Source organism: Gobius niger (genome assembly GCF_951799975.1).
Source record: "Gobius niger genome assembly, chromosome: 20".
NCBI lineage: Eukaryota > Metazoa > Chordata > Actinopteri > Gobiiformes > Gobiidae > Gobius > Gobius niger.
Genome location: NC_136871.1, coordinates 12,843,963 through 12,854,927, shown reverse-complemented (window position 1 = coordinate 12,854,927; position 10,965 = coordinate 12,843,963). Strand labels below are relative to the sequence as shown.

The 10,965-nt window shown below is 36.9% G+C and overlaps 1 protein-coding gene across 1 annotated transcript; it reads left to right on the top strand.

Annotated features, from left to right (window-relative positions):
- The first annotated feature begins 6,253 nt into the window (after positions 1 to 6,253).
- LOC306979658 (uncharacterized protein) lies at positions 6,254 to 10,043 on the top strand. The gene is made up of 2 exons (XM_079578696.1): positions 6,254 to 6,504; positions 8,823 to 10,043. Exons 1-2 carry the CDS (start codon positions 6,309 to 6,311, stop codon positions 9,962 to 9,964), a joined length of 1,338 nt encoding a protein of 445 aa, XP_079434822.1. The 5' UTR covers positions 6,254 to 6,308; the 3' UTR covers positions 9,965 to 10,043.
- Positions 10,044 to 10,965: the final 922 nt, after the last annotated feature.

Genomic DNA, 10,965 nt, shown 5'->3' with positions numbered 1-10,965 from the left:
TAAATAAAGCTTTCAAAGAACATATCTATCATGATTATGATAGGAAGATAAAACTTAAAATATTACAAAATCCAACAATCTCAGAAAAACATTGGGCATTTATAAAATGGCCAATCACACCCAAAGTAAAATAAATGCAATTTAAAATTCTTAATAATTATTATCCACACTGAAAAAAGTGAAACACTGCTGTTGTTGATTCAATATGTTCTTTGCTATTGGCTTAAATAAAGAAAATCAAATTGGTTAGTCCAATTAAAACCATATAGATTGAACATTGTGTTTTTATACATTTTTGTATGTACATCCAATGGTCTATTGCAAATTGACAGTTATTTATAAAAGTTAATTGATCTAATGAACAATCGTTCATCGAGCCATCGAACACAGGGGGCAGCACTGACAACCGCAGCACTTGACTCTACCAATTAACGCTGAAGAAGATGACACACCACGTGTTCCAGATTTCAAATGTGGCCAAGACCTTTTCACTCAAGATCTAGCCAGACCCACTGTTGGAACTTTACAGCGAGAAAAGGTAAGTTAAAAGCATATTTAGACTTGTAAACTTAATACATGTGTCCTGTATGTATGCACAGAGGCGTCAGATAGAATTCTCCTGGAGTTGAATTTTAATTGAACATGTTTTGGCACTGAAACTGAATAAATTGATTGTGCATCAAATCTCTTAAATATTGTAGGCTATGAGTATTAGGTTGAAGGTTTTATTTTTGACCAATTGCACCCTTATGATTTAGATATTACACTAACTTAGGAGGGTTAAGTGCAGCCGCCATTTTGTGTCGTGACATCGCCTGGACTTTGAAATGCAACTCGCATAAAATAAATACTATCTACCTTTACTGTGCTTTAAGCTGACATGAATATTATTCCTTAACGTGTTTTGCAAGCGCTTAAACCAGTGATGTGACGTTCACGAACGAATCGAGTCTTTTTTCGTCTCTTCACTGAGAACGACGGGAGCCGAGCGGAGCCAAGTCCCTGTAGAGAACATGAACTCTTTTTCTTTATTATTCCTCTTCGCGCTTAAGTTGTGCATGCTTATTTTGCGAAACAAGCGTGACTGTTGGAGTGGGGCGGAGAGAGGAGTGGCACAGGGACAGACTGCGGGACGTGAGCGCGTCCTGCGGGGAAAGGGTTTAAGCGCGCGGCTCTGGGGAAACAGCGAGTGAGCGCGGCCGAACGTTCCCAGCGCCAGCTCTCCCGGGCCATGGGAGAGGAAAGGTGCGCGGGGTCGGTGATTGAGGAGGCGGCTACAGAAGCCCCGACACGAAACGTCTTCCACCTGTTCGCTCAGCTCCACTCCGCTCTTGGTCGCCTCCGAACGGCAGCGACATCACCGCGCCCACTGCCTCCTCCGCCCCGGTCACCTCCACCGCTGCTGCTGCCCCACAGGGAGCTCAAAGTGAGCAGCATGAATGAAATAATAAACAACTGTTTGGGGCAGACGAGCCCCTAAACGAGGAGATCGCGTTGAAACACTATTATATGACCTGTAATTACAATTAAAGGACAGAAAATGTTTGACCCAACTTCCAAAAGTGACTGTCATAAAAAAGTCATAAAAAGTCATTTGTAAAATAATTTGTTCAAAAAGCTGAACCAAGCAAATGTAATTAATGTTCAGCTGTTCTGTATTGTGTACTTTTTATAATTTTAGCATGAATATGCGTTGCACTTTTTTTCTTAACTTATTTATTACATTCACAAGACTATATGCATTTTAGTCTGTTAAATTTGCTGAAAAAATGAGACCATTTACAGTTAAGTAATGTATTTTTCTGTGTCTCATCTGCACAGGAGCCGTCCCCCACACCAGCACTAGGACGAGGACTCCTGTTTGCTGGTCATCTCCATTTGAGGAGGTCGGTCTATGCATTATTTGAAAGGCATAATGTTATGCAACCTTATTGTACCAGCACATTTTCAAGAATATATCTATATATTTAAATTACTACAATGTCTGTACATACTTGTTTACAGTTAAATAATTATCTTACAGGCTTCCATGAGCGGTACACTGGATGCAGGTACACACCATGTGTACTGAAGTTAGTGATGCTGTTCCAATGGACGCGCATTTAAAGAACATCAGGTATGACTGGGCTTGAAAATAACCATGTCTTTTTAGTGCTTGTGCTCTTAGCTGTAAAATCTCTTATTATATTAGGTATGGTATTAACAACCGCCAATTTTACATGATTTATAAAACTCAACTGTTCAGATTTGAGCAACATCAATGCTATTAATCATTTCTCTATTTGATCGGTTCTTTATTGGTTCTCTGGGTTCCTGATCAATGGCCTACATAACATATGTGCATCTTGTAGTTTAACAATTGATCAGAGCCAATAAATGGATCTTTTTTGACAAGTGTGCGAGCTGACAATGGGCTCTATTCACACAAGTGACACGTGACTTCAGACTGGACTCTCTGGGAGGCACTGCTTTCCTCTCCCATTATTTCCCTATGGAGGATTAACAGTGTCTCATCCAAATAAATGAATAGTACTAGATTACATGGCAGGCTGTAAACATCATACTGGATGTAAAGGCTTCACTGAAGGACATGTCAGTGTTCCATCGTGGTATATGTTTTTGTCCTCAAGCTAAGGGCTAACTTTTTTCTTCGGTCAAGTATTTACATCCAACATAATGTTTTTAACATGTACCTTCAACTGTTCATGGGTAATTCACTGTCCATGGAATCTAGAGCTTTTCATTAATTTGGACGAGACACTGCTAATCCCCGACAAGGAAATAACGGGAGAGGAAGAGCAGCGACTCTCGGAGAATCTAGTCAGAAGTCCCTCATATAGAGCCAATGATGTACTATAATGCATTTGACAAAAATCTGCAAATAAGCCTTTGGATGTTATGTACATAACATCGGCCACTGAGTTGGCAATGTTTTCTTGAACTGTCCCTGTCAAAGAAACATATAAATGAATAAGGGTATTGAACAAATATTAGAAAATGAACTGAAAGCTGACGATATTAGAGTTGCAGGAGAAATATGGTTTTATTTTACCCAAAAACTAAAATTAGTTCTCTTGTAGTACTGTGCAATACCTAAAATTTTGCAAAAGATCAATATCATGTAAATACTGGAGCCAGTCCTTTTGTCTAAAATTGGTGTATATATATGCTTCTTTATATTTTAATTAAGAAATACCATAGGAATGTATCATTTTCTAACTTTACTTCACAAAATGGGGGAAATCAGGCTTTTTCATAGAAGGAGAAGATGAACGACATTTCAAATATTGTAAGATTCTGGTTTGTGTTTAACATGAAGTGCACATTTATTACTGATTTGGGTATTTTGAGAGCGGACATACTTACTTACATACTTTCTCAGAGCTCCCCTTTAATACATGTATTTTCAGTTTTATCTACAGCTGCAGTAATGTTATTTACAAAACCCTCATACTGTAATTACAAAGTTAAAATACCAGTGGCTCATTCAGACTCTGTTTGACCTGGTTAAGGCTTAGTTTAGCCGGGTTTAGACCCGACCATGAAAATCATTGCATTATTTGTAAATTCTAATATGTGTTATTCCCCTCATGTTTTGCAGATTCAGCAAGATTTCCGTGTGGAGGAAGAGCCGATGGCAGTCGTTGTAACACCCATCGTGAAGATTGTGACAGATCTGCATTCAATGGTTCAAGACTTTGCAATTCGGACTCATAACGCCTCAACATGAAGTACCCAAAGAAATGTGAACGCACAGTTGAATTCATCCTGAAGGTACTCATGGGACTGGATAACAAGAAATGAACACGGATCACAGGGAGACTGATGCAGTGATTAGTATGCTGTACCTTGGCTGCACAGTTGTTGTTTTTTGGAAAATTCTTGTTCATCCAGTTTTGCTGTGAAAGTGTTTGAAAATGCATAACAATGTGGATAAATACATTATACTACAGTTTTAACACTTTTTCTCAAGATGTTTAACCAGCTTTTGAACCTTGAGCCAAGAATTGAAAAATTAGAAAGTATGAAATGTTTGTGTGTACCTACATTACTCATATTACAAAATATTGCAATTTGCATTTGTACATACATGTCTTTGGCAATAAAAAAGTAAATTAATCCAAATGTGTTTTAATGAAATTAATCAATTTAAATGAAATCAATAAATGGCATTGATTAAGCCATTAAAAGTACATTGGTTCAATGAAAAAATTTAAATTGGCTCATATCTGCTAATGAAGAGTTTTAAATTGACTCAATTAACCTTTGAACATTCAAGTCAGGAACATTTTTTTGTTGAACCAATTTAAAATGTTCACAGTTACAGATGAAACATTTATAGTTGGACTAATGAATATATATCATTATGAACAACTAGTAAAATGCGGATGTAAATGATTTCTAAACAATTTGCAGATTAAGCCAATGTTTTATTTTTCTCAGTGCATCTGCGGAGACATTAAGGGGTAGATTTGGTTTTGAAGTTGACCATTGTGATTTTTGTCATGAAAATCCAGAACTATTCTTCTCTTGCCCAGTGAGTGAAAAGTTCTGGCAGGATGTTCACAGCTGGTTAAATAATAAAATTAATGATCTTGAACAATTTACAATTGAAGATATTCTTATCTATAACTCCAAACTGACAAGGGACATTTCACTTTTAATTAACCTTATCATCATTATGGGTAAATACCACATTCACACAAATAAATGGAAAAAGCAACTGCCAAATGTTAGCTGTTTTAAAAATGAATTTTGTATGTTTTTATCCTCCTTGAATTTTCTGAAAAGATCCAACCAAACTGTGGAAGAAATTTGTAATGCTGCTGAATTGTCTTTGAACCTGTAACATATGGGAACAATGCCTTATTTTTTATTTTTTTACTTTATTTTACTTGCCTTGCCTGTTTTTATTCGATGTCTCCACGAGAGTTTGTAATAAACGTTTAATAAAAAAAACAAACATAATATATGGATAAGAACACAATGATTCTGTGGACATTACTTCACTTCATATGGTATGGCAATCTATAATCTACTGATTGAATACCATAATCTCCAATTAGTAAAAAAAAGGTGGAGTTATGTTCAATGACAGCATTTGGGGATTCACATGCTCAAGGTTAGGCCGATAACTATCAGACAAGTCGATTTTTGTTGATGAATTATATAGGCCTAAGGGACGGAATCTGCAAACAAAACATCTCAAAATCACATGTTTATTCTTTATACTTTTATTTTTTGTTTGTTTTGTTTGTTGTTTTTTTAAATAACAAAACACACATACACACATGACACTGAGAAAACGAAAACGAAATAAATAAAAGATAAACATGAAATAAGCATAAGATAAGCATAAGAGGGGCACAACATGAAAAAAATAAAATAAAATGATGCTTTCAACGCGGGCAACAACATCAAAGTAATACACAGTATTATTTATTTACAATATTATAGGCTACTGTAAGTGAACCTTTAATAATGACATCTATAAGATATCCAGGTAGGTGATCTACAAGAGGCTGCCAAATATCTATAAACAAATCATCATTTCCTCTCAATTCAGCACTTATCCTTTCCATTGGCATCAATTTAAAATCTCACTGTACCGCTGTAGGTGGTTTGTCCATAATCCACTTGTTTAATATACTTTTATAGCCAAGAAAAGGACTTTTTTTCAATAATTTAGGTTTAGAATATGTTGGTAGCCCGAATAAAAACTGACCTGGATCTAAGACAATTATACATTCTAAAATTGTACCTATCTCTTTGGCAATACAAGACCAAAAGTGCAATATTTTAGGATATGACCAATATACTTTTATTTTTAAAACCAATTTACCAATGTACTATAAGTGGGTCAGCTTCATGTGGGCAAGGTGGGACAGAACTGGGTATTTGGTGTTTTTTCTTTCTTTCTTCTTTTCATGTACACATCTTCAAATGAGATCAATTTAACAGTATTTCTTGTTTTAATGAACTTGTCTGATGATTACATTTCTGACTGAAGTTTTAACTGTAGCTTTTGTTTAAAAGTCTGTAAACAATAAATATGCGAAACATAAGTAGGCCTATGTACATATCTTTGAATAGCCTGCTAACTGAAGCCTGTGTTTTATAATACGTATTCATTTTCAACATTTTTGGGGTGAGAAAAAGACTGTGTCAAAACCAGAAGGCTGTAATTCTTGGAGTGGCCATGCGGGGGCGATGGAGTGACATTTTACTCTTCCTGCTTCTGGCTTCCGGTCCGAGAGAATAACTTGTAGATAGATAAGTGGCTCTTGTCGGTACTTTATTGTATAAAAATGTCTGAAGTGCATGATTTCAAAGTGTTGCTGAATGAGAAACTGGCGGTGATGGCACAGGAAATATCCCAGCTCTTCGACAGGATGATTGTGCAGCACGAGCGTGAAATGCAGGTGTTAAAAAAGAGAAACACGAGGCAACAACAACTTCTGGACTCCGTGATGAAGCAGCCACGCGTCGTTTTACGCAGATCAGGTTTGTTTTATTTTTCTTTGTGTCAAGGTATTTTACATACTTTTGAGCAGCAAAATATGCGTCTGCAATAAAATGAGAAACAAATCGAATCGTGGGGGAAAAAGATCCACTAAAACACTTATCAAACAGTCCTGCGAATAAGCTCTCTCTTTCATTTCAAGAACAAAATACTGAACATTATAGCGATTTACAAATATTTTTCCCTGTGTTCAACAATCACCTTTTCACTCTGAGACAAGAAAAAAAAAGTCGTATTATTAAAAGTGTAGGCCCTGTATCATGCGCTGTGAGTGGTTTATTAAAGGTACTGCAACAACTCAACCTGGGCTGTTTTTGCTTACAGTACGTGGCCTAATCTTAGGGCTGGGCGATATGGACCACGAGTCATATCCCGATATATTTTGGTTGAATATTGATATACGATATATATCCCAATATTTTTCCCTCATGGTGAGAGCTGTGAAATGAAATGTTAAGTCAAAGCCAAAAACGTGTAGTGTTATTGAAAACTCACTATAAAATGTAAACATAAACACTGTGTGACAAAGCTCCGTAAGGTGCACCTTTAAATAATAATAAAAAAACGTCTTAAATAAAAATAGCCAAGAAAACAAAACAGGGCAGCATTTATATATAAAGAGATAACAAAATAAAGTGCTCAGTTTAAGAATAAGATAAACTTTTGAGATGACCTGTTTCTTTTTGGTAACGTAGTAGCTTGTCTCAATTTGAATTATACCGATATACATGATATGGTCTAATCCCATATCTCATTTAAAAATATATCGATATATCTTAAATATCGATATATCGCCCAGCCCTACCTAATCTTAAGTGTGGACATTTCTTAAAAGCTCAGAACCTAAACCTACGGGCACAATTTCAGACAATTTTGAGAATCTGATGATCTGTGATAAACTATATTATTGACTCTAACAATACTGGATACTGTCAACTCTCAGGCATATAAATGACAGTAAATCGTTGTTCTAAAAGTGCATCATCCTATCCTAAAATACCACACAAGCTGCAATAAACATGAAATATGATGTAAAGTTAAAAATCTTAAGTTTTACAAAGAAAACATAGGGGGGAAATGCTAATAAATGTACAGACGATAAATACTGAGCCCAAAAATGTATCGTTTATTTATGGATATAGTAATGATCGCAACAGTCCTAAAGCATTTGCAGGGTTCCCACGCTTCCTGGAAAATGTCATGGCTACTTTCTAGTCATGGACAAGTCAACGCAATACAACGTTTTGTCCTTGATAATATTGCTCCAGCGATTGAGGTGGGGTGTATTTCTAGACAATGCGATTAGGTATTTTTTAGCTTTAAAAATATGCTGGAAATTACCTAGAAACTAATGAAGTGGAACTCATTCTGTAGATTGGATTATTGGGTCACACTCACACAAACCTTTCATCCTTGACAAGTGGTATACATATTTTGGTGAAGTGCCCAACTGAGGAAAAAACATTCTATACTTTGCTGGAGTGATTAAGGTGGATCTTCTGTTTTGTTTGCAAACCAAGGGCGTAGGTTTGGTGTTACTATTAATACCTCCAGACTTGTCAAACATCGTCGTCAGCCATATTAATATGACGTTGTTTTGTTTTTGTAACTGATCAACCTCTGATCTCCCCGTGCTGCCCCTCCCTTCACTGCTGCGCTCAGAGAACATGAAACAGAAGCTCCTCTCCCATTTAACTTGTTAACAAAATAAGTTATGGAAAGAGCATACCGACCATTTTCTGATCGTTGTTGAGTGAAACAGCTGACATAACTAAACGAGAAATGCGGCTCACATAGCAAGGCTCCATAAACCGACAGAAGCTCCGTTGCAACCCGAAAATATGAATATGTCCGCGAATATTTTACCAATCGACGTGAAACAAAAAGTGTTGTGATGCCAATCGTCCTCTCCCAAGCCTTAAGTGCCACATCTGAGTCAAGTCTTTGTGAAAGATAGCACAATGTGAAGATCCCCACATTAAGTTGGTGGGGACAACTTGGCCATCCTGAAATACATGTCTCCATGGTCCCCACGCAAACCTACGCCCATGTTGCAAACCCAGACAAGGAAGACAAGACATTACATTCATTCAGAGGCTGTTTTTTGTATGCCCTTTATCTGTAGGAGGTACTGACTGGTTTGCTCCATCTATTATGTAGATCTTGGTAGTTATCAAATTCAGTATTGACAAACACTATGACTGTTTCTATGTGATGGATACCCGTTTCATGATTCGCGCTCACTTACATTGTAATACTTTTTTGTCACTGTAGTAAATGTGTTACTGTCTTTTTGCAGATTTCCAGGTTCCATCTCATTGCCGAGTGGAGGATGTTCCCCGACTGGACAAAGGAACAGAGCGCCCTCACATTAAAGAGGAGCAAGAGCAAGTGTCCATCAAACCGGAGCAGGAGGAGCTTCAGGTGACCATTAAGACTCTCGTCTCAGTCAAAAGCGAAGATGATGAAGACAAACCCATTGCCACACCTCAGAGACACAATACTGATGGACACCATGGTCTCCAAACAGATGAACAAACTTCCAAACGCTCAGACGGTGTTAAACATATTGATAACTCTTTTGACTCTGAAGATAAAACAGAAATCACAGATAGGCCAAGCACCAGTTCAACAGGTTTGGACAGTGTCGCGGGACATGTCCTGTCAGATAGCGAGGCTCTAACCCAAGCCCCTTCTGATACAGAGGACTCTGACGAATGGAGGCCGGAGCCACAACCTACAAAAGCCCCAAAAAGAGCCGTCCTGAAGCAACGGTTTGGAAAGAATGTAAAAACCAAGAGATCATTGGGCAGTAGTACAAGGAAACAAAAAAAATCTGTCAGTGATGAAGGAAGTGAAATCATTTTTGAATGCGCTCAATGTCTGAAAACATTTTTGCGGAAAACCTGTTCAGTCAGAGACACGCAAGAAAGCACTACTTGTTGTTCAGCATGTAGAGCTAAATCTTTGACCGTTCATAAACAGAAAAAACGCTGTATTTGTTCAATTTGTAAAAAAGGTTTCACTCGCTCGGATAATCTGAGTTCACACATGTTAATTCATAAAGGTGAAAGGCCACACAGCTGCAAAGTGTGTAAAAAATCTTTTAAAGAGCCAGGTCATCTTAAAGCACATGTATTAATTCACACTGGAGAAAAACCCTTCAACTGTTCAGTCTGTAAGAAAAGTTTTAGACACAGAGCCACTCGAGACAGACACCAGAGAAACCATCAAGGAAAAAGGCCATTCAGCTGTACAGAATGTGGAGCAGAGTTTAAGCAAAAGGCACATTACTTGAGCCACTTAGTAATACATAGTGGAGAGAGACCTTTCAGCTGCACAGTGTGTAAAAAAACCTACACCAGAAATAGTCATGTCACTTCTCACATGATGCAGGTCCACAGAAAGACACAATCTAGTGTGCAAAATGTTATTCATTAAGTCCATCTAACACATGGAATCCCATCTGTCAAAGGGGATGCATTACTATTACCCAACAGCCTAAATGATGTCCAGAGAAGGCATTGACAATACATGATTAATGTGATTTTGAACTATGGTGAAATGGATTCTACACCTAAAACTCTGTTCAATAAAATGTCTAATGTCAAACTTGAAGTCTTAATTGCTTAATGTTGGGGAGCCTTTATAATCCACCGATCTGTTCTCACATTCAGCTGAGTTACGAAAAGGTAGGTTGATGCCAGTAATGAGTCACTTCGTAACTACTTTTTTGAGTAATCTACCACTTTACTTTTTCAAAGCTAGTAATCAGATAAATTCACAGTTAAGTATCGAAGTCACGGAGTTAATATTTTTGTCATTTTCTGTTGAAAAAAAATAATTCTCTTGCATTTCGGGGAGTGCCGTAACTTGTGCGACAAGTCATGTTTTCAGCATGAGCACAACTCGCAACAATATAATAGTCACTATCTTTTGTTTGTGTCAGCTTTGTTGATGTTCCTGTGGAAATGCACTTATGATGGCATTGTAAAACCGGTTGTAATTTGTATGTTGAGGCGGTGGAAGTGTGGAGTAATCAGAAATGACCATCAAATTACCTAACTGTGGCAACACTGAACAACAGTATCCAGGTAAAATGTAATCTCAGATTAATATGTTTAAACAATTCACTTTGTGTACTGTACATAAATTCACATGCTTTGCTAAATATGTTTTATAGGTTTCTATAAAGTAATGAGCAAAATTTTACAAAATACTTTGGAGGCCAAAGTACAAAATACATTGAATAAACCTGCACCATCCATTGGGGATTGTAAAGCAAGTATTATGTAGAGCTTTAGTGCTGCAGATACTTCTGTCTCCATAGTGACTAAAGCTTTTAAAAAAAAAACAAGATTAAATTTGTTGTCAAGACAAAATATTGAATTTAAAATAAAGTAAACTAAAATGTTTTTTAATATGTGAAGTGAAGGAGGTCT